The 27,913-nt window shown below is 44.2% G+C and overlaps 1 protein-coding gene across 3 annotated transcripts in view; it reads left to right on the forward strand.

Annotated features, from left to right (window-relative positions):
• The window catches only part of LOC114699030 (RAB3A interacting protein), a 46,484-nt gene extending 24,387 nt beyond the window's left edge, over window positions 1-22,097 (forward strand). For 2 of the 3 annotated variants that reach the window (XM_028877939.2, XM_028877940.2), the window contains exons 6-12: window positions 7,141-7,218; window positions 8,017-8,220; window positions 12,279-12,407; window positions 13,658-13,770; window positions 18,813-18,912; window positions 18,997-19,066; window positions 21,751-22,097. In XM_028877939.2, the coding sequence (XP_028733772.1) occupies window positions 7,141-7,218; window positions 8,017-8,220; window positions 12,279-12,407; window positions 13,658-13,770; window positions 18,813-18,912; window positions 18,997-19,066; window positions 21,751-21,833 (777 nt within the window). In that variant the 3' untranslated portion in view covers window positions 21,834-22,097. Of the gene's footprint in view, window positions 1-7,140; window positions 7,219-8,016; window positions 8,221-12,278; window positions 12,408-13,657; window positions 13,771-18,812; window positions 18,913-18,996; window positions 19,067-21,750 lie in introns of those variants that run through there. The other variant, XM_028877941.1, reaches the window with a different exon arrangement.
• The last annotated feature ends 5,816 nt before the right edge of the window (window positions 22,098-27,913 follow it).

Here is a 27,913-nt window from a genome sequence, read left to right on the forward strand (position 1 = left end):
CAGCTAATAGAAATCAACAATAAAACAGCAAAATACACAAGTATGTGGAAACTAAGACACTTTGAACTGTGGGGTTAAAGAGGGAATTGAAAAGGAATTTGAGAAACTTCTTGAGACAAACACTGAGAACATAGCGCAGTAAAGGCTTATGAGATGCAGTAAAAGCAGTGCCGGGAAAACTGCATAACAGTAATGCCCACAGAGAGCCACAAGAAGACACCCGACCTGATGCCAGACCTCAAGGAACTTGAAAAAGGACAAACTGAGTCCCAGGTTAGCAAGAGGAAGTAAGTAACAGAGTGTATGCAGTAGTTATACAGACCAGGACAAAAAAGGAAAATATCAACAAAACTAAGAGTTGCTGTTTTGAAAAAAAGGAATAGCCAAGACCTTTACTAGACAAAGGGAAAAAGAGAAAGCTTTAAAAAGAGGCGAAAGAAGAGATGGATGGAGATTTCATAAAGTCACAAGAGTCCTGTATGAAAAATCAGACTCAGTCAAATACTCTAGACGAAATGGAGAAATTCTTAGAAATGAACAGTTTATCAAGATGGGATGAAGATGACATGGGAAGTCAGAGGAGACCAGTGACAGACACTGAGTCAGTAACACACACCGCAAAGCCAAGGCCAACTCACCGGTGAGAGAGAGTCCAGTGCTGGATGGCTTCACAGGTGACTTTACCAGACAGTCAAGCAAAATAACAAACATTTGCTACAAACAAAGCAAAACAATGTAAATAAAAGGGAGCACACTTCTAAAAGCATTTTCCAAAGTCCATATTACTGTAATGGCAAAGCCAGGGATGATGCCATGAGAAAAACCCTGTAGGCCAGTAGTCCTGACACACTTAAGGTGCAAAACTCTTGAAATACTCGCAAGCTGAGTTCAACAGCACATGACAAGAACCATATGCCATGGCCAAATAGGGTTTATTCTTGGAATGCAAGGATGGTCCGACATCAGCAAATCAACTGGTGTGATACACTTCATTCATAGGAGATAGAAACCATGGGATCGTCTCAACAGATGGAGAAAAAGCATCTTACGAAAGTCAGCACTAATTTATGATAATTTTTAACAAATGAGGTATTAAAGGAATGTTATTCCACACACTGAGGACCACGTATTAAACATAGGCAGCATCATGATCACTGGGAGGAACTGAAAGTATTTCTTCTGTGCTCTGGTCCAAGCCAAGGATGCCATGTGGTACTAAATCTTAGTCAGAACAAGTTTGCAGATGATTATCATTTATGTAGAGAAGCCAAAAGATTCAGCAACAAAAACAGAACTGATAAATGAACTTTGTAAAGTTTGAGATTAAAAAAAGTCAGTAGTATTTCTATATACAGCAAGTGATCTGAAAAGGGAATTAAAGACAATTTTCTAAAAGCATCCACAAGAATCACTTCCTTAGAAACAGTGATTTGTACACTGAAAGTTATGGTAGGTTGATATGAAGGGAATTAAAGAAGATGCACAAGTAATCATTCCATGGATGGGAAGAATTAGTTTAGCTAAATTTTTATGTAACCATCGATCTATAGATTCAGTGTAGTCACTATCAAAATCCCAGTTACATTATTTTCAGAAATAGAAAAAAAAAATCCCGAAATTCACATGGATCTACAAAAGAGCCAAACAGCCAAAATACTCTTGAGCAGTCAGGCTGGATGCTTGACGTTTACTGATTTCAGGATACATGACAAAGCTCCAGCACTCAGAACTGCGGCGTCACTGAAAAGATAAAAGATAGTAGACCAGTGGAATTGAGTAGAGCCCAGAGATGAGTCTGCGTTTGTAATCAGCTAATTCTTAATGAGGGGCCAGTAAACATCTACTGAAGAAAGGACAGTGCCTTCAGTAAAACATGCACACACGTAGATAATGCAACTGAACCCTTACACTAGGATTGAGTTAAAAGACCTGAAGCCACACTAGCAGAAACTCGGGAGAAGCTTCTTGACATTGGTCGGGATAGGTGCTTGCTTAATTAATTAATTAATTAATTAATTTTTATTTTTTTAAATATGAAACCAAAAGCTCAGAAAATGGAACAAAAATAGACAATGGCATTGCATCAAACTAAAACCCGTACACACTGGTTACCAAAATTAACATGCTGCGCAGTGGGTGGGAAAACATTTGCAGAGTGCGTCTGACCAGGGGATAATTGCAGTATGTAAGGAATATCGATGAGCAGTGCAATGAAAAGCAGGGTGAGCATCGAACGGACCTTCTCTCAAGAGAAGCACACACAGTGGAAGGTATAGAAAAGATGTTCAACACCACCAGTCAGGTAATTGCAGACCGCAACCCCAGTGAGGTGTTACCACACGGTATCAAAATATAACAGAGCATGTGCAGGCAAGGATGTGGTACTGTTGGTATGGCTATTATGGACAAAAATATGGAGATTTCTCCTTAAAAGGATAAAAATAGAGCCGGGTGGTGGTGGTGCATGCTTTTAATCCTAGCACTCAGGAGGCAGAGGCAGGAGGATCTCTGAATTCGAGGTCAACCTGGGTCTACACAGTGAGTTCCAGGACAGCCAGGGCTACATAGTGAGATCGTGTCTTAAAACAACAACAATCAAAAAAAGCTAGATGCCCCACCTCCACCACAAAAAAATTAAACAACAACCACCAAAACAGCCAGATGCCCCCACCACAAAAAAAAAAAAAAAAAAAAAAAAAGAAAGAAAAAGAAAAAAGAAACTAGAAGTCAGCAATCTCACTTTTAGGAATATATCAAAAGGAATAAAATTATTCTTGCTATCTGTGTTCCCATGTTCATTGCTGTAGTGTTATCACAAGCCAGATGTGAACACACACTCACCAACGAATGAATACATCTGAAGCATGGTGTGTGTAGACACTATCAAGCCGTTTTAAAAAGGGAAACCAGGTTGATAGGGCTCAGTGGGTAAAAGCGGTCACTGGACAAGCTGATGACCAGAGCTTAATCCCCCGGTGGTGGGGCCTCTGGTGAAGGAGAGGTCTACTCCTGAAGGTTGTCCTCTGGCGCGCGCGCGCGCGCGCGCGCGCGCGCGCGCGCGCGCGCACACACACACACACACACACACACACACACACACACAAATGATTAAAAGTTAAAGAAAAATTTTACCATTTGAGGCAATATAGACGATGATGTGAGGAAGGGACCATGACGCATGGTCTCCCTTCCACGTGGGTTCTGAAGTCGTTGAGGTCATGGGAGCAGAGTAGATTGTGGTTACCAGGGCTTGAGGGATGGGAGAAACGGAGATGTTGGTTAGATGGTGGCAGATATGTTGGAAGTTGGCTGAAAAGTAGATCTTAAGTGTTCCCACCACCAAAAAAATATGGGCAAGGTGAGGTATGTTTTCGTTTTTGTTTTTGAATAGAAGGTACAACTTTTACTGTTACTGAATTTTTATTGAGACAGGCAGTTCATTTATGTATTACCTCTGGTTGCTTCCACAGTGCAAAAACAAAGTTGAATCATTATAACAGAAACCGTGGTCCTGAAATCCAAATGCCATTTGGCCCTTTACAGAAGTTTGGTGACTCGTAGTCATTTCCCAGCTCCTTAAACTGGGGCTGTGTAACTGAATGGAGGATAGGACAAGAGGGGAAGGTGTCGGTGGACACTCACCAGACGTTAGCTTGAAACCAAGCACGCAGTGAACCTCAGGTGTTTGCGGAGCTCTCCCATGTCACAGCTTATGGCCTCACCTTGGTTCTGAACACGCGATATGCGCACTGCATTGTGCATTCCACTACCAGTGAATGCCGCCTGAAATGCCTCACTGCAGATTCGGGACTGTAGTCTGTTAGGAATTACAGTGTTTTTACTGTACGTGGTTTTCTGCTTCTCTAGAAACATGGGTTTAACTACAGAAAACAAAAATTTAAAATATGTTCTTCTTACATCATTCCTGAGGATTTACATATCCAACTAGTGTGTGTTTGGATTGTACTGTTAGAAAGTTTGACTTTCAGAAATTGCTGTTTGTAGGGCCAGCAAGGTGGCTGAGCAGGTGAGGACCCTTGTGACCAAGTTCCATCCCTGGGACCCATATAGAAATGTAGAAATGGAGAGCTAACTTCTGCAAGTTGTTCTCTGATTCTACATGCGTGCCATGGCACGCACAAAATAAATTAACAAATGTAAAGAAGGATTTAAAAGAGAAGAATTGCTGTTTCAAGTGTTGGCTTGAGTTTTATTTAAAAGGAAAAACATTAAAAAGAGGAGTTGGTGATGGAAACAGGTACAGAGACCCACAGTCAAACATTAGGCAGAGCTCTGGGCATCCTGCGGAAGAGGGAGAGGAAGGATTATAAGACCCTGTGGGGTCAAGGACACCACGAGAAAACCCACAGAATCAACTAACCAGGGCTCGAATCAACTAACCAGGGCTCGTAGGGGCTCACAGAGACTGAACTGACAACCAGGGAGCCTGCACGGGACTGAACCAGGCAGGCCCTCTGCGTATACATTACCGTTGTGTAGCTTGGTCCTCTTGTGGGACTCCTAACAGTGGGAATAAGGGCTATCAGTGACGATGTTGCCTGCTTTGGGGACCCTGTCCTCCTACCGGATTGCCTCGTCCAGCCTCAATAGGAGAGGAGGTGCCTAGTCTCACTGCAGCTTGATGTACCATGGCTGGCTGATCACCGTAGGAGGGGGGCCTGCCCTTATCTGAAGAGAAACAGAGGAGTCGGGTGGAAGAGGGGGGGGACTACAAAGAGGGAAGGGAGGGAAACTTTGGGATGCAAAAAAACAAAAAGTAAATAAAAAAGAAATTACCCCCCCCCCAAAAAAAAAAGTAAGAGCCAGGAGATATGGAGGAGGGCTGCAGAAATGCTGTGTTCACAGCCCTGGATCTGCACAAGACTGGGCCTGTCACCAGTCCAGCAGGGCCCGGGAGGGGCTCACGGGACCGTACCCCACCCTGATGAACTCTTGGCTCCTGCTGGGTGCTGAGGAGGATGCAGTGGTTGTCTTGACTCGTGTACCACTTGTATCCAGGCTGGCCCGGCAGGACCCGGTGGATAGTTCAAAACGTGGTCACGTAGATGTCACGTGTGTGAAGACATGACTGTGAGAAAGGGACTTGAAAAGGGAAGGTGGCGGGTAGGAGGGAGAGGGGACGGGTGGGGTGAAAGTAGCCAGAATGCATTGCGTACACATATCAAATTGTCAGAGAAATTTTTAATACAAGTTACGTATTTAAAAAACAGTTTCAACCGTTTCTGAAATGGCCCTAAACACACTTCTGCCATTTTGCCCTAGAAGTGGTGTTCTTGGCATCTCAGGTGGAGAAAGTTGGGGAAGCCCTGGTGAAATAGGCTTCCATCATGTCACCTTCAGAAAGACAGCGAAAGAAAATGACCCGAACAGTTAGGAATCCTGCATTCTGACATGCCGTTGATCGGCAGGCCCGTGCCTTATGCTTCCTCTCCTCAGACGGTTGTGCCGCAGGCTAGCACCCTCTTCGGGGACATCGCTGACACATGTTCGTCTTTCACAGTGTCCCTCTTGCAGCTGGAAAGGTCACCTCATCTCTCCCTTCGGGTTTTCTCCTGGCCTTACTTCTAGCTGTTCACTTATTTCCTTCTCTCTCGGATGCTTTCAAAGACATTTTAAAAGTCAGTTCTTCCCGGTCTCCTCTCTAAGAAGTTTGATTCACATAGTCAGATTGCAGAGTTGACATTGAGTCCATCACCAGCCAGGTCAGCAGGTCCTCCGGCTGGCATTAGTGTCTTCTGCATTTAGACTTAAATGTCTCTTCTCTTAGGAGAGGTCAGAGTAGGCAGGTTTATTATTTTGAAAATATCTGCCAGATAGTCTTCTTTTGACAGCTCCAACTTCTCCCAGGGAAATCCAGCAATTCTGCAACAACTGTGGTTTTCCAAAGGAAAATGCTGAACTCTCTACATCTGACGGTTCTTAAGGACTTCGCCAGATAAGCAGGGCAATGGTGCAGGAAGTATATCTGTGGTTCATCTCATTTCGTTATAAATCATTGATGGTGAACATTCGATTATTTATTGTCATCCGAGGTTCATGTTCACAAGACAGGTAAGCTGCTGTCTGCCCAGTTCCATATACCGGAAGAGCAAATGAGCCGCTGTGAGGGCCATGGCGCCCTCTGAGGGAGATTTCCACCCTTCCACTCGGCAGCTCCCAGGCCTCGGTCGTAGTCAGACGGTGTGTTTATTAAATATCTTAATCTCTTTTGGATATATTAAAGTTCTGAAATACGAACTCTTAAATCCCATGTTGTTCGGATCCATTTTAATCTCCTGTACAGATTATTTTGCACAAAAGCATAATCTTTAAAATATGAGATCATGTTATTCTCTTTCTTAAAAAAAAGACTTCATCTTTCGCTTAGAATAAAATCCGGATTATCACCCCAATTTTGTCATCGTTAGAACGTCCCCTGAGCATGCGCTCTTCAGGAGGAGGGCCTTTGTCTCTTTTCCTGGTTCGTTGTCAGAACCTGAATCAGTACCGCGTAAAGAGACATCATGAGTAGATATTTATGACTAAAAGGCAGGTCCGCACTGGGGTTTCCTACAGTGTCCTGTCTGCTGCATGAGAAAGTTAAGAACACTAGAGAGTAGGCTGGTTTCCCTTCCCAGGTCACGCTGCACAGTACAGTTTTCACCGTATCATTTTATTCGTGTTTCCTGGAAACTGAAACTCCTCAGTTGTCGCTCCTGTTGGGGTGTTCACAGTTTTTGCTCATCCCTTTCTTGTATTTTTTTCTGCGACTTAACCGTAGATGTGTGTACCCTGATTGAGTTTCAGACCCCCTAGTTGCAAACACGTGGCTTGCCCTGCCGTCGTCCTCTGTCCATTTAACGGTCACAGTCCCGACGCAGGTGTTTGTTGGATTGTTCAGGCCCACGTTGGCTGCCACAGTGGCTAATAGATGCTCAGTGGAGAGTGTCTGGTCCACACTTTACCCCCCTGTTCTTCTAATGCCAACTGCTTTTCCTGGAGAGGACCGTGAAAACTTAGTGCCAGGGTAGAACTCGGCAGTCTGTCTTTGCTTCAGTCAGGGGTAGTAGCTGAAATGTGCTTTGAAAAATGCATGCTAACACACTTCGTCTCCACAATGTGAGGTGTTGACTTTTTCAGGAAGCCCACAAGATGGTGAGGGAAGCGAATGTCAAGCAGGCCACAGCGGAAAAGCAGCTGAAGGAAGCCCAAGGAAAAGTGAGTCTCACTGCCTTAGTCACGGACTAGGAGGATGTCAGCCATTCCTGTTTCCACGGTGCTTAGCAACCGTTGGCGCTGTTCTGATGCAAGCAGTGCTTGCTTTACGTTTGGAAACTGCAAAAACCATGAATGAGAACATAATTAGGTGCATATAGGTGCCATTGACCCTAAACACTGGTGCATTTGTATCACAGCCAACTTCTGTAAAACTGTGTAAATCACATAAAAGGATTCAGTAGTCACAATTAAAAGTTAATACTACTTTTCTTTTCTTTCTTTCTTTCTTTTTTTTTTTTTGGTTTTTCGAGACAGGGTTTCTCTGTGTAGCTTGGCGTCTTTCCTGGAACTCATTTGGTAGCCCAGGCTGGCCTCGAACTCACAGAGATCCGCCTGGCTCTGCCTCCCAAGTGCTGGGATTAAAGGCGTGCGCCACCGCCCGGCTAATACTTATTTTCTTAATACACTGGAAAAAAGACATCTAAATAGATTTCATTATTTAGGAGTGAACTATGACTAATCGTAAGCTAATATATCTTAATGATTTTGAAAGTTCACATTAATGTTAGGGTTTTTTTTTTTGACCATTTAATTTTTTTCTTTTGACATTGCTGGCAGTTGAATCCCAGCCATATGGACACCCAAAAAACTTGGATTACTTCCCTTCCGTTACCCCACAGAAAATACAAATTGAACTTATTTTTGTCCTTGAAAGTGTGTTGACCAAACTGCTGGCATTCGGCCACATCTGTCATAAAGCGTGTTGTGTGTGTGTGACGGTGCTGATTTCTCTCCAAGATTGACGTACTTCAAGCCGAAGTGGCCGCACTGAAGACACTCGTGCTGTCCAGCTCTCCAACGTCACCGACCCAGGAGCCCCTGGCGGCTGGAAAGACCCCTTTCAAAAGGGGGCACACCAGGAATAAAAGTACCAGCAGTGCCATGAGTGGCAGCCACCAGGACCTCAGTGTGATCCAGCCACTTGTGAAAGACTGCAAAGAGGTAACTCGCCAAGGACGCCTTGTCACTTCCCGTCACGGAGAGCTGTCCGTTGTCATCTTTTTTTTTTTTTGCCACCAAATTTTTTTAGTACAAAATATGAAATATTAAGATGGGGGAGGCTTTATCTAGAGCTGGCTGAGGCCCTTCCCTCCTGTTCCCTGCTGCCTGGCCTTGGAGTCCCCACTGCAGACCTGGTAAGTTTCTGCGTTTCGGATTTTCATTCAGGGAAGAACCTGGCATGTGCTGTGTAAAGGAAAGCCGGTGGTCTTCACGTCCTCACTAGTTGGCATGCTCCATTAGTGCAGTATTAAAATGGAAGTATAAGAATGTGAGAATCAGGTGATTTTCTTTTCTTTTTTTTTTTTCTTCGAGACAGGGTTTCTCTGTGTAGCTTTGCGCCTTTCCTGGAATTCACTTTGGAGACCAGGCTGGCCTCAAACTCAGAGATCTGCCTGGCTCTGCCTCCCAAGTGCTGGGATTAAAGGCGTGCGCCACCACCGCCCGGCTCAGATGATTTTCTTAAAGATTACTATTAGCTCTTTTTATGAAATCTGAGAGAAGCAGATTTTTACAACAGTAAGAAAGTCCTAGAGTTGATTCAAATAAATAAGCACGAAAACAAACGGAACCCAGAAATAATAGAAGCCTCGCATTTTAGAAAACATAAAAATAACTTAGCCGGGCGGTGGTGGCGCACGCCTTTAATCCCAGCACTCGGGAGGCAGAGGCAGGTGGATCTCTGTGAGTTCGAGGCCAGCCTGGTCTACCAAGTGAGTTCCAGGAAAGGCGCAAAGCTACACAAAGAAACCCTGTCTCAAAAAAAAAAAAACAAAACAAAAAAAAAAAAAATAACTTAGATACTATATATTCTGAAATGTATAGAATAAAAATTTTATAATTAGTAAACATTGTTAGTTTTATTATCATTTGTGATGAAAACTTTTTAAGGGGATTGATCAAGAATTCTAGGAGGATCCTCATTTTTTTAAAAGCTGTTTTCATTGTTGAGCTTGAGCTAATCCATGCTGAAGAAGCTGTTGGTGTTTATTCATTTGTGTGTAGAAGCCAGGAATTACTAGATTGAATTACCAAGGTTATCTATTGTAACTGAGTTGTTACCATTGTTCAGCTACTAGAAAGAATATGGTAACCAGAAAAGTTTAGTTCTTAGCCAACTCTGAATGTAGCAAAATCTGAAATTCATCTTTGTTTTTACTAAATATATCTAACACACTTCTTTAGTGGTTACTTTGATTCTGATTTCTTTGACTTTAAATAAGTGTACTTTTAAAGAATTTTAGCTTTATTGTAGTTTTGACTTAGTAACTGTAATGTATTTTCTCCTGTTGCTTACAGTAAAACTTTTTAGATGGTTTCTCACCATTTTAAAAGCTTCTCTATTTTTGAAATGCATATGAATAGGCAACATGTACCCACTTTTGATTTCTGGTTACACTTTATATCCTAATGCTTTGTGAAAAGGTCAGGAAGTTTTATTACACAAAGAAATCAAAGTTTGAATGAAGTGTGCCCTAGGACAATGATTCTCAACGTGTGGGTCACAACCCCTCTGGGGTCGAATGACCCTTTCACAGGGGTTGCCTAAGACCATCAGAAAATTCAAATCTTTACGATTCATAACAGTAGCAAAATGACAGTTATAAAGTGGCAACGAAAGTAACTTTATGGTTGGGGGGTCACCACAGCCTGAGGAACTGGATTCAAGGGTCCCAGCGTTAGAAGGTTGAGAACCACTGTTCAAGGATAATTTATCTGAAATGAAGTGGATTGTGTCTGTTTCTCTAGAAAACGTGGTGGGGCTTTCAGTCATAGAAATGATGTTCTGAAAGCTTTTAAGACACGTGTGTGCAGACATGTACACAGTGCAGGGCTTTGGGGTCTAACTGTGTGTGTTAGTCAGGCTTACTATCACTGAGATGAAACACCTTGTCCAAAGGCAAGTTGGGGAGGAAAGGGTTTACTTTGCTTAGGCTTCCATGTCATTTTTCATCATCTAAGGATTGGAACTAAACAGAGCCAGATCCTGGAGGCAGGAGCTGATGCAGAGGACGTGGAGGGGAGCTGCTGACTGGCTTGCTTCCCGGCTCGCTCAGCTTTCTCTCTCTCTCTCTCTCTCTCTCTCTCTCTCTCTCTCTCTCTCTCTCTCTCTCTCTCCCTTCCTTCCTTCCCTCCCTCCTTCCCTCCCTTCTCTCTCTCTCTCTCTCTCTCTCTCTTTCTTTTTCTTTTTGGTTTTTTTGAGACATAGTTTCTCCGTATAGTTTTGGTGCCTGTCCTGGATCTTGCTCTGTAGACCAGGCTGGCCTCGGAACTCACACAGATCTGCCTGGCTCTGCCTCCTGAGTGCTGGGATTAAAGGCGTGCGCCATCGCCGCCTGGCTCAGCCTACTTTCTTATAGAACCCAAGACCACCAGCCCAGGGATGGCACCCACACCATGGCCTGGGCCCTCCCCAGTCAATCACAAATTAAGAAAATGCCCCTTGGGCTCGCTTGCCCACAGCTTTATCTTGTGGAGGCATTTTCTCAGTTGCGGTTTCCTCCTTTTAGGGGACTCTAGCTTGTCTCAAGTTGACTTAGAAACCAGCCGGCACACTGTGTGGCTTTGGGAAGCAACTTTATTTCTGACCTTACCTGTAAACTGGGATCACCATATCAGCCTTGCACAAATCAGAGGATTAAGCATTTATAAAGTGCTTAGGGAACCATGGTTCCTGAAAGAGTCAGCTTTTAGGAGTGGTTTCAGTCAGTGCCTAAATTTAAGCCAGAATCTTTCCTTTGATTATTATTCACTTTTCTGCTTTGGGGCTTATTCTATTTTCTCGATTAACTTCACAAGTGAATTTGAAAATCTTAAATATTTATCTCTTAATATGTTTTATCCTCCTGACTTGAGCTTTGACTCAAGAAATGTATGACTCGGAATGAAAAATGAGCACGTTGAGATTTTATTGCCATTATTCACCTGAAGTCTAGGAGAGCATGGCACCCTCAGCCTTTCATTCTCTGATGGGCGCTGCAGCGCTGGTTAAGCCACCCCAGGCCAGCCCCAGCCCACAGTGCGTGTTCACAGGGTACTCAGCCCCTGCAAGGGTGGCCCAGAGCTCTGCAAGGCTGAGGCCGTGGCCCTGTGTGTCGGTTCGTGGCCTCGAGTGGGCCAGGTAGGCTGGGGGTCTGAGGGTCTGTAGAGAAGAGGACATAGGGGGTCACACTGAGTACAAGGAAGGGGCAGGCTGGCCAGGAGGAGGCGTGGCTGGTTACTGCTGCTGCAGGGCAGTTACAGCGGTCAGCGCGGCAGGGTGTGCATGCTGCTGCCCTTTGCCCCCTGGCTGGCACTAACGGATATTTTAGCCATCCTTTTAGGACTGTCTTTATTAAAGAATAACCACTCTCAGTTTTCATCCCACACGAGATTTCACAGGTCAGACTCCATTTTTTTCACTTTAAATAAAGTAATAAATAACTACCTTGGCTCTGGATTGATAGTTTTCAGAAAAGACTGGTCAGCAGTACCCTTTCTATTCAGCGCAGTCTTTGTCTTCAGAGAGCTCCGGTATCGCTGGGAGTAGTGGTCAGGCAGAGGCGGGAGCCTCGTCAGGGCCAGCCTGCTCACCCAGTGATTTCCAGAAAGCTGGGGTCTATACAGAGACCCTCAGACGGGGGAAGAGTAGCTAGCCACAGTATTTGGAGACCGATGAGGTTCAGATGTCGGCAACATCTTTGAACATCATAGTGGACATACCCAAAGATTCAGTTCATCATTTTTTTTTGTTGTTGTTTGTTTTTTGTTTTTGTCGGAGCTGAGGACCGAACCCAGGGCCTTGTGCTTGCTAGGCAAGCGCTCTACCACTGAGCTAAATCCCCAACCCCAGTTAATCATTTTTTAAAGAAAAATTGCTATGGTGTATTACGGGACGATAGAATTTTTATTACTTTAAATGAACATTTCCTTTTAATAATGTTTAAATTAGGGTTTGGTTTTATCAGGTGGTTCATATTTGTTCTTTTTAAAGTTGTTTTGTGTTTGCTCTGATTTGTCAGGCCGATTTATCTCTGTATAATGAATTCAGATCTTGGAAGGACGAGCCCACGATGGACAGAACATGCCCTTTTTTAGACAAAATATATCAGGAAGATATCTTTCCATGCTTAACATTCGCAAAAAGTGAGGTAATTTTTTTTTTCATTTTAACAGCTCTTCTGCACTTTCTGCTGTCATTGTTGCATGTTTTAATGTCTTACATGTAACAAATTCCTGTAAAATGTCATGTGATTACTGCTGTTCTGAACACTTTCCCTCTCTCTTGCTGAGGGTCATAAACACTGAGATGTGTGTTAGTGTGACGTGTAGATCTGTACGGAAGGAGGGCTGGCCTGTTTTACACACCCACGCTCGGTTTTCAGTGGAAGCCATTCTGCACACACTCTGTTACAGGCAGTTGCTGGCTCATCAGCGCACCATAAGTGTGTGTGAGGAGCTGGGGTGTAGCTCAGGGTGAAGGGTTTGACTAGTCCCCGCAGGGCCTGAACTTGATCTCCACCACTGCCAGGACGGAACCTAAGCCAGAACAGAAGTATGTTCATAAATAAACAGGAAAAACAATGCTAACTTGGCCCTTGTTGCAGAATTAAGAGCAAGAATGAAGTAGGCAGATTAAAAGCATTTAAGAGGATCAGGTAGTGTATAAATCGTAGACAACTGTAAAGTCATAATTTGAGTTTGCTCTTCGATGTGACAAGTTTGTCTCCAAATAGCCTGTCAACTAATGTTTAAGGAATTCAGTCGTGAGAGTCTTATGTAAGCCTTCTGAGGATCGAGCTGTAGCGTCCTTGTAAGGAGAATTGCAGATGTGCACAGTACTGAGCGGGTCTGGGCCGGCATTGCTGTCCATTCACTCGGTGCTGTAACCCCCCCAGGAGGAACCTGGACCTCTTACTTCCTGTTTATCAGAGGAGACTTCGGGAAAAATATTAATTTTTTTCTTTTTATAGATTTTTATGCCTGTAAATACAAGTTGAGAAAATACATAGCTAAAATTAGTTCATAGTGCTAATATAGATGACTAGTATTTATTGCATAAATTTAGCAGGATGTAGCATTAGGATGTTAATTTTGAAGTGGCTTTTGTAGTGGATGTGTAGTCTTGGGTAAGGAGTGGATAGAGACTGGAATTAACACCTTTAATCCTCTTCCAGTTAAGACAAGAAATTCTTCCACTGTAACTTGGTTGCCCATCATAACTCCTTGAATTATGAAAGGAATTAAATGGAGATCGTGGTTGGAGCTTTTTCTCCCGTCTCTGTGGTGGCTGAGGCCAAGTTTGTGAAATTGAAGGGAGACTAGCTTATACTTACTACCTTATTCTGATTTTTTTTTTTTTTTCTGCCAGCATTTAATTCTTGTTGGTTTTTGTCTTAAGCTGGCTTCAGCCGTCCTGGAGGCCGTGGAGAACAACACTCTAAGCATCGAGCCCGTGGGGCTGCAGCCCATCCGATTCGTGAAGGCTTCCGCTGTGGAATGTGGAGGACCAAAGTAGGTCTGCCTTGTGGGAAAGAGTGGGTTCTCGAAGGTGTTTGTGGTGTGGTGGTGTGTTGATTCATTTGTGTCTTGTAAATGTGATTATCGTTCTCCTCCTCCTCAGGCTTTTCTTGGTGTCTGTGGCTCAAAGACAAATCCCCAGATGGTATTGGTGCTTTTCAAAGTTAAGCTTATTTTCCCCCCAGACAAAGTTGTGGTCTGTCTGGTAAAGAAAGGTGGCGCATTCTTAGATTTCAGTGTGGCTGTGGAGGATGAGAAGAACCCAAGGGAAGGCCACTGGCACTGACTTAGGCAAGAGGTGGGCATGGGCTTCTCCAGAGATGCCTCCTTTCAGTGACAGGGTGCACGCTGGGGATGCAGGTGGACTAAGGGTGAGAAGCGAGTGGGTTTCCCAGTCCGTCTAGTGAATTGCTGGCCAAATTTTTGTTTTGACAGAGAGAATGAACGAGTTATCTATGAACAGTTGAGTTGGTATAAATACCTGGGTCTTAGGACTGCCATCAAAAGCAGTTTGGGAAGGTACTGACTTAGAGCTGGTCTAACCAGGAGTCACACAGGGCACCAGGAGCTGGAGAGACGGTTTGGTGTCAAGTGGTAAGCAGCTTGGTGCTCCTGAGAGAACTCCAGTTCAGTCCAGTCCTAGCGCCCACATCAGGCAGCTCCCAAATCCCTGTAACTCAAATCTGATACTTCGGGCCTGTGTGGACTCCAGCACTTATGTGAACATTACCCACACACAGATCCGATATATATGCATATATACATAATTTAAAAAAATAGTCCCTACGCGTAACACGGATTTTCTACAGGTCTTATAATAAAAAACCTGGAGCCAGATAGTGGGATAAATGCTGAAAGATCAGAGAAACAAAGGAACAGACCACAGCCACCACCTCTTACCTCACCAACTCCTCAGCCTGAAAAGGCTTTCTATCCAAAAGGCCTCCAGCTGAAAGGGACGCTTCTGCTGAAAAGCCTTTAGTTCCTGTCTCCTCACGCCTTATATACCTTTCTCCGCCCAGCCATCACTTCCTGGGATTAAAGGCGTGTGTGTGCTTCCCAGTACTGGGATTGAAGGTGTATACCACCACTGCCTGGCTCTGTTTCTCTTAGACTGAGTCAATCTCATGTAGTCCAGGGTGGCTTTGAACTCACAGAGATCCAGATGGATCTCTGCCTCCCAAGTGCTAAGATTAAAGATGTGTGCCACCACTGCCTGGCTTTTTCTGTTCTGTGATCTTCAGGCAAGTTTATTAGGGTACACAATATATCACCACACCTACAGTCCATATTATTTCTATGAAAGATTCTGAAATTGGCGGATAGTTTGGTCTTCCTCATGTGACAGGTATTTGGAAATTATGAATTGTCAAAGGGAGGGCAACTGTATCTCACAGCAGGGCAGGTTTTCACATCTAGTCCTCTGAGAAGGTGGCCTAAAACCTCAGAGAAGTGTTTTTGCCCCAAACCAGCATGTAATTGTGCCTTAACTTCCATTTTAAAAATAACAGGGTGAGCTTTTGAGGGAGACTGGAAGCCCAGAAAGCTCACAGAGTCCTCTGCTCCCGTCAGGCTGTTGTGATGCTGGGTACTAGTGAGTCTTTTGAGAAGTTGTGACCTGTCTCTGTTGCTGCTCACACGTTCTCAGGATGACTACAGGATGTTGGCACCACGTGTCCGTTTGGCTAGTATAACTGGTCACGTGTGTGTTTTGGGGGCCACACATCTACTCCAAGTTGTCGTCATGTTAAACTAGTGCTGTGACCTATAGCACAGTGACCTCTGAATTTTAGGGGAATTTGTAGTATTAAATTCTACAAACACCAAATATTTTCCTTTTGGCCCTGCAGCCTCTCAAATGGAAAATCAGATATGATGACAGCGATGTCTATACTTTGAAGGTCTGAATCACACCTCATTTTAAATATGATATGTGGCGGTTTTTACTATAGAATTTGCCTGTATTATGTCACGCACACTATACATAATGAAAGTATATTCCAAATGATGGCAAATGATGCTATGGACCAACACAGTCTTAGTAAACCAATTAGATAGATTAAATTTAGAGGGCAATTTACATCAGTGCTTATGGGGTCGGTCAGGGAAGGCATTTGTGGGATGCACGTATATATTCTGTGTAGAACTGAAGGGAGAGTTGGTCTTCTCTTTATTAGTAAGTTTTCTTTTCTTTCCGTGGGGCAGAATATTATGGCATGCGTGTGAAGTCACAGTATACCTTGTGGGAGTTGGTTTCTCCCCTACTAGGTAGCTTCCAGGGAGCTAATTCAGACTGTCACACTTTACAGCTAGTGCCTTTACCCAGTGAGCCGTCCTGCTGGCTCAGGTATTGCACTGTTAAACACACTGCAAGGGAAAGGCCTAGCCAGATCTCCTGGGGACCAGGTTCCAAAAATGTGATTAAGGAAATGGCACAGTGCTGTAAGAATTTTGAGAAAGACACGACTACTCTAGTGATTAGGGACTCCCCTGGACGTGGAGAGGTAGGGGTATGTGTGTGTGTGTGTGTGTGTGTGTGTGTAAGTAAGACAGGGTCTCACTATGGACCCTGTCTGGCTGTCCTGGAACTCACAGATCTGCCTGCCTCTACCTCTCGAGGCTGGGATTAAAGGCGTGCGCCACTGCTCCCAGCTAGGAGGTGGAGAGATTTGGTCTAGGGTTTGGGGTGTGGGTGGAACTGGATAAATTCAACAGGAAAACAGCATGTTCAGGGGACGGGTAAGACAGGGAGGAGAAAGAGATGTGACAGATGAAAGATCAAAATTAGATGGGGTTGGGCCTGGAAGAAGGAAGAAGTTTGAGATGACTGCCCACTTGAAGAATGGTTGGAAGTGTCTTAGAAATTAGTAGAAAAAGTTCTGGCTTGAAAGAAGCTATGGGTCTGGATTTCTGTGCAGCCATCCCCACGTGACAAGACAAGCGAGAATCTGAGCTCTGGAGACCAGAGCTGTGGAAAGTACTGCAGCAGTAGCGTGCTCTTTTTCTTTTTCTCTTTCTTTTTCTTTTGGTTTTTCGAGACAGGGTTTCTCTGTGTAGCTTTGCGCCTTTCCTAGAACTCACTTGGTAGCCCAGGCTGGCCTTGAACTCACAGAGATCCGCCTGGCTCTGCCTCCCGAGTGCTGGGATTAAAGGTGTGCGCCACCACCGCCCGGCTTCTTTTTCTTTTTCTAAATTTTTTTAAAATTCATTTTACAAACTAACCACAGATCCCCCTCTCATCCTTCCTCCCACCTCCCCCACCCCCCGCCTTTCCCCCTGACTCACCCCCCCATACCCTCCTCCAAAAGGGTAAGTCCTTCTCTGAGGGGACAGCAAAGCCTGGTACATTCAGTTGAGGCAGGACCAAGCCCCTCCCCGCCACATCCAGCGTGAGCCAGGAGCAGTAAGTAGCGTGTTCTACGTCAGCATCAGAGAGAAAGGCCAGCGAGCATGGAGTCCAGAATCAAACGTGCATTGACTTGTCTGTATGAGCGTTTAGAAGTGGCCGTCTAAGAAACGCTGTTTTCAAAGGCAGTTGGAGAAAAGCTTTTAGTAGGGGAGAAGAAACATATGCCTACACACAGAAAGACCCCCCCCCACAGAGCAGAGGGGGGACTTGGCAAGCCAGAGCTTGGTCCTCTCTCCGAGGGGGAGTTTTTATTTTATTATTCTAAAAACTAAATCCCTGAGAACACTTTAGCAAAATCCTTTCAAAATGAGACAAGATGTTAAAAGAAAAAATTTTCAGAATAGGTATAACTTGTTTTTTTTTTTTTTTTAATTCAAGGGTCGTTTTCCTTCTGAATAAGTTATACCTTTTGCAAGTTACAAGAACTTTCAACTTAAATTTACTGACCTCTGACCCTTCCCAAGTTAGTATTTTGAAATATTGCCACAGTGCAGGTGTGTGTGTGTGTGTGTGTGTGTGTGTGTGTGTGTGCGCGCGCGCGCGCGCGCATGCACGTGTGTATGTATAAGTGTGCACAGTAAGTAAAGTAATCTCTTTGAAAAGAATTAAAAGATAATCTCTTTTCAAAGAGATTTGCAGGGCCACCTCTGAAATTACCCTGTTCCACATAATGTATTTTACACTTGGTTTCTTAATGTGGAGGAACATTTGGGTCGTTTTTCTTTTAGTTAGAACTGAAATCTAATGTAGTTCATATATATTGTTTTTCTCTGTTGTGTAATTTGTGATGTCACGTCAGGTGCTATGGGCCACTTAGTTTTACTGAGACCTACGCCAGGTTCGCATTGACAAAGACTGGTAGCTGTGTCTGCTCAGGCTCCCAGCTGATTGGTTGTCAGCCAGGCTGCTGCTGCAAAGTCCAGCCTGATAACCTGCTTCCCTCCTGGAGCGGCATGGTGACAGGTGGCTCATCACTTATGTAGTAGTCAGTGAGTGGCTGCTTGGTGACAGGAATAAGCCACAGTATACCCTCAAGAACTGTGTAGCCTCGTCCAGCCAGAAGGGCTGCAGGTAGAAAGGATGGTGTGAGATGGACCTCTCACACAGCTGTGAAGGTTTCCTGCTGAAAGGCCATCTTATTTCTTTATACTTCTTACGTCTCATACTAAATGCAGCCAAACCTACAGCCAGACCTACCAATCAGACACATTCCATTTGGAGGCCATTACCCTGCAAACCACTAGCAGGTTTTTAAGACTTGAATAATCTGGATTAGATTCTTTTTGGCTAGGAAGATGAAGTTCTGTTAGCAGACGGAGTGCTGACCTGCAGCTGCTGCCTCCTTTGTAGATTTGCTCTCAGCTAGGGCATGTATGGAAAACATCTGTGTCTGTTTCCAGAAACATGCTCAGTGTTACGGTCCTAAGCCCGTGCTGGAACATAAGTCCACAGGGCAGGGACTTGGTGCTTTTCATTACGGTGGTCCAGCATCCAGAACAGGCCTGACACACATTAGGTTCTCAGATATTTTCTATCTTAATGATGAGACAACCTGTAAAAAAAAGGGGGGGGGCAGGGAGCAAATGCTTTTAATTATAAAACAAAACTGAAATTTGTTGTTTTGCAGAAAATGTGCTCTCACTGGCCAGAGTAAGTCCTGTAAGCACAGAATTAAACTAGGGGACTCGAGCAACTATTACTATATTTCTCCTTTTTGCAGATACAGGGTAAGTGACCACACGACCATGCTGTTAAACAGTGTTTGCTCTGCCGTAAAACTGACTAGTACTGACGCTCTCCCTTCGTCCTAGATCACTTCTGTGTGTAACTTTTTCACGTACATTCGATACATTCAGCAGGGACTCGTGAAACAGCAGGATGGTGAGTGTCCTCAGTTCGCTGTGAACTTTACACTGAATTTTAGCCGATCAGGACAAGCAGTGTGCAGAGATAAGCTGTTGTACCTGGGGCCCAGTGAATTTCCCGTATAGTTCTCACAAAATGTATGGATCCTTTAGAATAGAAATGTGTCTTCCAAAAATGACGTTTTCATTTCCCTCTTGAGTTTTGAGCAGAACCAGTTTTACCTTGCTAAGGATATATGATAAGTCAAACTATAAATGCAAAGGGTGTCTGGAGCTTACTGCCTTTATCCCTTGAAAGATTAAACGGCAGCTACTTGGGAGGTTGAGACAGGAGGATAACAGATTGAAGGCCATCGAGAACTGTAGGATGAGTTCAAGGCCGGCTTAAGCAAGTTAATGGGCATCCTGCCTAAAAAAAAAAAAATCAAAGAAGTTTAAGAAAAAATGTTGGGATGGTGTAGCTCAGTGGTAGAGTGTTCCCTTAGCACGAGTGAAGTCCCAGGTTTGGTTGCCGGTACTGGGAGGGTGTGTGTGTGAGAATGAGGAGCAAGCTCTACAGGTGGTTAGATTTCTTCTCCTGGATGGAAAGCGGAAGGGGCCAACTGTCAGTTTCCTGTGGTTTCGACTTTCACGTGTGACTTTAGAAGGCATTGAGGTGATGATTCTGAACAGAGAGAAGAGCACCACATTCTGAAGCCTCGGAAACGGACGCGCTGACTGTCACGGTCTTGTTAAGATTTCAGTGTCGCCTTCCAGGGTTGCTAACGACTGTAACCCAGAGTCTTGACTACCCAGCGTGAAGGCTGGTGGCCTCAGGACAGCTACAGAGCACGCTTACTGAGTGCACGTGGCTGTTTCAGAGCTGAGGGGAGAGCCGTCTTTTTGTATTTGACACTGAGAAATTCTCCATGTAGGTTTTTATAGGTGTTGAAAATATTTCTGTACTGCAAGACTAATTCTTTTCAGTCACATACACGAGTGCAAAAAATTATGGAAAAATTTGACTGGCAAAGACTCAATTCAGTTCTTATGACTCTGATATATGGAACTGCCATATTTATTTAGAATTGCATATAATTGATTTTAATGTATAAAGGAGGCATGGGACCAGTCTCTAATGTTGGAGCTAAAGGTTATGAAACAAAAGTAGTTTGTAAGTGTGTAATGATTTTTATAATTTTAATAACATCTTTTGAATACCTGTTGATGGATAATATCATGCAAATTTTCTCCTTGTGACAAAGATTTGAGTGAAGTCTGAAAACAATTTGCTTCATGAAAATAGGAAGAAAGTGCCTTGATTGGAGTGACAGATGTGATTTTCCCACTGGTTTCTGTTATTTTTGCACTTCATGTATCTAGTATACAGCATATACCATGTGGGGCCCTTGTATTTTAATTTTAAAACCTATTCATTATCTGAGCCTTGTATTAAAAAAAAAAGACTAGGGTCAGTTAAATCCAAGGCACAGTTTCTCAGCCTTTGTACTATAGCCTGGCCAACTTAACCCCCCAAACACAAATGCTTCGAGATACAAAACATCGAGCATGGACGTAATACCACAAGCAGGCAGACCATCCATGCCTGACCTTATAGTCAGAATGCGTGTGCAATAAAAAATCTCACTTTTAGACTTTGTATAGAAGAGCCACAGGAAACTGTCTTTTTTTTGAGACAGGGTCTCACTCTGTAGCTCTGTGTGTTCTGGAACTTGTTCTGTACAACAGACTGGCCTCAAACTCACAGAGAGCCTCCTGTCTCTACCTCTGGAGCCACCACACAGGCTCCACATTGAAGCCTTTTAATTTTGGGTTGGAAGTTGGGCCCTTTTCCCAAGGTTATCTCATTGTGTCTTGTTTTGTTTTGTTTTAAATTAAAATCTTGTCCCTTTCTTCTCACAAGCATTTCAAATAATGAATACTTTCTTGTATTGATATTTTGAGCTTGAATAATTATGTGAGTGTGTGAGTGTGTGAGTGTGTGTGTGAGTGTGTGAGTGTGTGTGTGTGTGTGTGTGTGTGTGTGTGTGTGTGTGTGTTGGGTGTATTACAGCATATTTTATAGCATCTCTGGCCTGTACTCATTAGATACCAGTAGAACCTCAAGACACAACAGTGAAAAGGATTTTCACTGTTTTCAGACATTGCCAGATGTGCTTTAGGGACAGACATCCCCTGATGAGACCACCGACGAGTCAGACCTTGTATTGCTTGAAGCACAGAGCCCTCCTCTCCCACTTGGACTGGGAATTTAAAAAAGAAGTGTGGACGATGGGAATGTACAGTTGAACCTCAGCTTTCTTTTTTATTTCTGACTTGAGCCATACAAAACAACTTCCCTTTGTCACTTTGAGGAACATTACTGACTCTTCTGTGTCCTGGGAGGATGAAACATCCAAGGAAAAACGCCCCAGTGCAGAAGACTCACCAGCTGAATAACAACCTTTGAATAATTGAGCATTAATGTCCTTAAGGAGGGAACAGAGTTAGCGTTTACTCTAGACACTGAGATGCCTGCTTTTACCTGTGTTTATCATGACAAAGCTATTGAGTATTGCTTAATGGCTGGCACGGCTGGGGTGCCCACAAGAACACGGAGAAGTCCGTGAGACGTGCGCAGTGTGAGCAACGCTCACATTTTCCTTGACGCTTGAGTAGTAATTACACGTTATGATTTACATGTCTCTTCTCTGTCTGCAGTTGACCAGATGTTTTGGGAAGTTATGCAGTTGAGGAAGGAGATGTCGTTGGCAAAGCTGGGATATTTCAAAGAGGAACTCTGACGCCCTGCATGGGGCCATGTGTGCTCCTCCCTGGACAACTGAAGAATGGCGGGACATTGTTGTGGTTAATATTTATTTCCGAGGAGAGGACCCGAGACTGACGTCCTCTTGCACATCACACTAAGAAGCGCTGTGATTTCTTTGAGAGCGACTGAGCTGTACTTCCTTATCCCTTAATGGAACACACTATGAAGAGTTGCAGGTGTGCTAGTGATGGTAACTCAGCACTGCAGATCAAAAGCACCAAATAAATATCAGACTGAGTGTGTGTCTCTTCCTTAGCTCTGACTTGACGAGAGAGTTGCAGATGGCAGTAGGAGTTTCCACATTGTACCCCGTGGGAAGCAAGGAAGGCGCTGTGTGAACAGGACTCCGGGTGTGTCTGTGTGTATGTTGACGTTGAAACACAGGTTTTCATTTGTTTTGTTTTCCACCGTGAGGTTTTTCTTTTATTAATTAAATTTGTTTTCTGGCCCGATTATATTTTCCCCACCCTCCCTCCTCTCCTCCCAGTCCCTCCCCCACCACGCCCCCCTCTCCACCCCTCCTTTGCAGAAAGGTTTTTACTGAGGTTTGGAAGCTACTGTTATTCTGCTTGCCGTAACCCAGTGAATTCCTTTACTGTAGTGATTTGTCAAGTAGAAAATGAAGAGCCAAGAGAGCTCTAGAGGAGCATTCTCGAGCAACCTGATATAAGGGCTCACGTTACACATTGAGCACTATCATGGAATCAAAGGATATTAAATAAACAGTGTCATGGTCTAAAAGAATGGTATCTGCCAGTTCTGAGGTATCGGGCAACCACTTGATCTCTAAGTTTTAACTAAAGCCGACAGGAAGAAACTACTAACATAATTTCTGCCAGTAAAAGGTTCATGATGGAGACAGTGTAGGAAAGGAGACCCCCTCTTCATTGTCTCCAGTGAGAACACTACTGCTCACAGCTTTGGAGAAAAGCCTTGGACTCCGAGATATTTCCTACTCCTACACTCAGCTCTGAAACAAAAAGACTTGCTTTATGGATTGTGTGTGTGTGTGTGTGTGTGTGTGTGTGTGTGTGTGTGTGTGTGTGTGAATGTTTACATGTGTGTATGTGCATCACACTCGTGCCTGGTGCACACAGAGGCCAGAAGAGGGAGTCAGGCCTGGAACTGGAGTTGCCGACAGTCGTGAGCTGCCAGGTGGGCACTGGGAACTGAACTTAGGTTCTCTGCAAGAGCCTCGAATCATCTCTCCAGCCCTTCCTTCTTGCTTTATAAGTAAATAAGATTGCCCTGTGATTAAACCTCCACACCCTAAAAAGAAGGTTTTTACGGTTTCTGTATTGTCGGGGGGCGTGCCTGTGCATTGGAGGTACCTGACAGCTTTTGGGAATCTGTTCTCTCCTCCCCCTGTGTGGTTTCCAGTGATCAACAAACTCAGGACCTCAAGCTTGGTGACAGCCCCTGTACCTGGCAGGCCTTTTCTCTGGTGCAGATCTCCACACCCTGATCACTGTATGTTGATTGTAATTAAACAATTTAATTGTTTCTAGAGATTGGGTTGTTTTCAATTCTTTACATATCATGACGTTGTGGTGAGGCACCTTATGCATGCATACTTCTGTGAACATTGTGGGTCTTCCTGCGTGTTCATGCCTAGTGTTTAAGGATGGCCGCGGCCATGCCCGGATTGCCCACTAGAAATCTGATCACCCACAGAATCAAATTGAATGTGCTCATTCAAGGCTTCAGAAGCTTTTCCACAAAATTAGTTTTGGAGACAGTATATAAATAAGAAAAACAAGTTCAGGAGATGCTGAAATTGAAAGACAAAAAAGCGGGGCTTCATGTGTAGCTCACTGGTAGAGTACCTGCCTACCATGCACAGAGTCCTGGTTTCCATCTCTAGCACCACAAACCAAATCCCAATGAACCAGATATTTGGGCAAAGCTCGTTGATAGTGTAAATGAGAAAACTACAGGAAGACAGGGAACAGCAGGTCTCTGACTATCCCGAACAAACACTTTCCAGCATTGGCAATGGCAGTGTGCACAGACCAGGAATAGAAGTTTCATTAGATTTCTTACCTGCTAGAGGTGGCAGTGTTAACAGGGCAACAGGAATAAAAATGACCAAGTAGAGAAGCACATGACACGGAAATAAAAATAAGACGCTAGAAGACGATAAACTCAGTAGTTTATTCTGTGAAAAGAGTCCAATTGGATTCAAATATATGATACATATTCAAAAAGCATAGGCAGAGGCTGAAGTAGAAGGATGGGGGAAATGAAGAAAATGGTAGTGTTTATATGAAGTATAAGCGTTTATACCAAATGCATTTATATGAAATTACATGTGTGTATACGATTAGTAGCCCAAATAGATACTAAGATAAAAAGTACTGACTCCTTGTAACTCTGCTCCTGTACCGTCTCCACTCCAGCATCCCTGGGTGTGGGGATGACCCACGGGTGGCAGGCAGGGCCATGGTGACGGATGACAGTGATGAACAGCTCAACAAGGCTCTGGCATCATCTTTCCCGACTCCTGCCCAGGCAGATGCTTACCTTGTACAGCTCTGGTCCTCTCGCTGGCCAGACGGCTGCGCTGTGAGGGAGGCTCTTAAGGGATGCACCGAGAGGACTGTGTCTCACTACCTGATACTGAATGTACAGCGATCCGACCTTCCAGACAGCTAGTCTTCCAAACTATAACCGGACTTTGCTCCTACAGCATTCTCCAGTACTTCACTGGACAAGGTCCTAAGACGCTGGAGAGCTGCTTCTAACCTTGACAGGCACCTGTACTTCCCAGACAAGGAGGGATGCATAGGCTTTGTTCACCAGCCTGGGAGGCATCCCTGCAGCTGGAAGCGGCAGCTTTGTTCACTCTTCATATGTATTAGCAGGAAAGCCACACCCTGCTTCACCAGAACTGCCATCTCGGGGATGAGCAAACTGTTCACATACAGTGAAATGCCCAGGAGGAAGCTCCTCCTTGTGGAATGTTCTCCAGGAAACCTAGAAGATGCCGACATCGTAGACACGTAAAACTTGCTTATCTTGGAGGACAGTCTTGATGGGATGGTGGTCTTTGGTAGCAGCTGGGTAAGGAAAGTGAAAACGACCAAGTAAGTGAAAGCTGGTACAGTTGAGGCTCTCTAAGATTGGAAGGTCAGCTTTGGCACAGAACTCTGAGAAACTGGAAAAGAAATGGGTGAAAGAGGAGAACCACGGAGGAAAAGCACGTGGGAAACAGCTGTGTGAAACAATCCTGATGCAGCCAGTATCCAGTTCTTGGGGGAGGCCGAACATGATGTGGAGGACGGTGAACGGGCACTGGAGGAGGGTGAGGACCATACGGGTTACAATTCTGTTGACCCGGGGAGTGACCTGCAGACAAACCAACTATCCCCATCTCCAGAGAGGCGTGGCCTTGTGGCCACCGTGGCTGTCCCGAGAGGGTTTGATTTAACACTTCAGGAGAAATACTTAGGAGAAGATTCTGATCACATTCATCATTGAATTTAATCTCACCTTTAAGTTAAAAGTGAGCATTGGCCGGGCGGTGGTAGCGCACGCCTTTAATCCCAGCACTTGGGAGGCAGAGGCAGGCGGATCTCTGTGAGTTCGAGGCCAGCCTGGGCTACCAAGTGAGTTCCAGGAAAGGCGCAAAGCTACACAGAGAAACCCTGTCTCGAAAAAACCAAAAAAAAAAAAAAAAAAAAAAGCGAGCATTGGAGATAGAAGTGACCACTACATGATACTGTGAAGACAAAAGGGGGAGAGAGGATGAAGGACATCCGGATGTCATGACCGTGCCTAGAATCCTCCCTCCTCCCCCGTTAGGAGGCAGGAGGATAAAGAGTTCAAAGTCATCCTTAGCTACACACCAAGTTCAAAGCCAGCATGGACTTATTGAGACCCTATTCTTTTTTTTTAATGGAAATGTTAGAAAATGTTTAATTTCTAAGTCTTGAATAATAGCATAAGATACAAAGAGTTAGGCTTGAGAAGAAATCATATACCAATCCTTTTAGAGCAGTGGTTCTCTGCCTGTGGGTCGTGACCCCCATAGTGGGTGGAATGACCCTTTCACGGGGGTTGCCCAAGACCATTGGAAAGCACAGATGTTTACATTATTCATAACAGTAGCAAAATTACAGAAAGTAGCAATGAAAATAATTTTATGCTTGGGGGTGTGGTATCACCACAACATGAGCTGTATTACAGGGTCACAGAGTGAGGAAGGGTGAGGCCCACTGATGGAGAACGAGCAAAGTGACGGAATAAAATTATAGAAAATAAGACCAGTGGAGTAAAGAAGGGAATCTTTAACACCCAAGCAAGAACGCATGGACAACAAAGCAAAAGTTGACTGAAAAAAATTGAGGAAAATTTTAGGCAAGTTATCATGGAGAAAACCACACAGATAACCAATTTTGGGAATGGAAACAGTTGCCATTATAGATTCTGAAGACGCCAGATGCAGTGGGCATCATCAGACATGCCAGTTACCATGGAAATTCAAGCAAGGTGGAAAAGGTCCAGGAAAAAGTTGACAAGAAATAACTTTACTATTCTTATTAAGGCGATAGTTAAGATTTTCCTCACAAAGATTTAGGCACAAATAATTTTACCAAGACCAATGGGTTATTCTGATATGCAAATTTACCCAGATAGTAAGATGCCAGCCACAGCCAAACTAATATCACATTGATACTAGTACCACATAGAATCAATGTGAGGAATGAAAGGTATAGGTTTATATAGTCACGAACCTAACACACTGACCAGATGAAATATTACCTCAAGAATGCAGCTAAGTAGCATATTAGAAAATTGACCTCCTATGCTGTAGAATGAAAGTAAAAAGCCAATTGATCAATAGATGCAAAAAAAAAAACCCTGATAAAATCGATAACCTGCTAAATATAACAGTCATATTCAAGTGGGAGAGTAATTTCAATATGATAAGGATGCCTGAAAATGCTGTAATCACTATTCTTGGGAGAAGAACACGAGAAATAGCTTTAAAATAATCAACAAGACAAAGGCCTGGAGAGAAAAAGACCCACAAAATGGAGGAAATCTCACAAGGCCCCGCCCCTCGACGAACTACGGACAATGACTTCTGGGAGTGGGAGAGTCGATCTTCCCTAGGAATGAGCCCCCTAACTGGTTATCCAGTATGAAGTAGTCAGCCCTCAAACCTAAGAGCGCCGTTAAACGGACCCAGCAGGTTGTATTTATATATCTATATGTGTGTGTGTTTAACAATAAAAAGAGTCCATGATGCCGGGCAGTGGTGGCGCACGCCTTTAATCCCAGCACTAGGGAGGCAGAGGCAGGCGGGTCTTAGTTCGAGGCCAACCTGGTCTCCAAAGTGAGTTCCAGGAAAGGCGCAAAGCTACACAGAGAAACCCTGTTTCGAAAAGAAAAAAAAAAAAAAAAAGAGTCCATGAATTTGAGAGGGGACATGGGGACGTGGGAGAGTTGGAGGGAGGAGAGATGGAGGTGGAAATAGTTGTAACTACAGTACTAATATATAACATTCTCCAAAAACATGAGCGCCTGCACAAATTGCTAAAATGGTCTTATAATAAAAACCCCTGGACCAGATATTGAGACAAATGCTGAAAGATCAGAGAGACAAAGGAACAAGCCACAGCCACCTCTTACCTCCAGGACTCCTCAGCCGGAAAAGGCTTTAGTCCCTGTCTCCTCACGCCTTTTATACCTTTCTCCGCCCAGCCTACCTCATGCTGGGATTAAAGGCGTGTGCCACCACTGTTTAGCTGTTTTCTCTCCTAGACTGAGTCAATCTCATGTAGTCCAGGGTGGCTTTGAACTCACAGAGATCCAAACAAATCCCTGCCTCCCAAGTGCTAGTATTAAAGGTGTGCACCACCACTGCCTGGCCTCTGTGTTTAATCTAGTGGCTTGTTCTGTCCTCTGATCTTCAGGCAAATTTTGTTAGGGTACACAATATATCACCGCACACCTCACCCTTGCCTATAATTCTAGCTTTAGGGAATTTCAAACCCTCTTCTGGCCTCTGTGGGCACCTGCATTCATGTGTGCTTACTCACACACAGT

This window comes from Peromyscus leucopus, chromosome 18 (genome assembly GCF_004664715.2).
Source record: "Peromyscus leucopus breed LL Stock chromosome 18, UCI_PerLeu_2.1, whole genome shotgun sequence".
In the NCBI taxonomy this organism is placed as follows: domain Eukaryota; kingdom Metazoa; phylum Chordata; class Mammalia; order Rodentia; family Cricetidae; genus Peromyscus; species Peromyscus leucopus.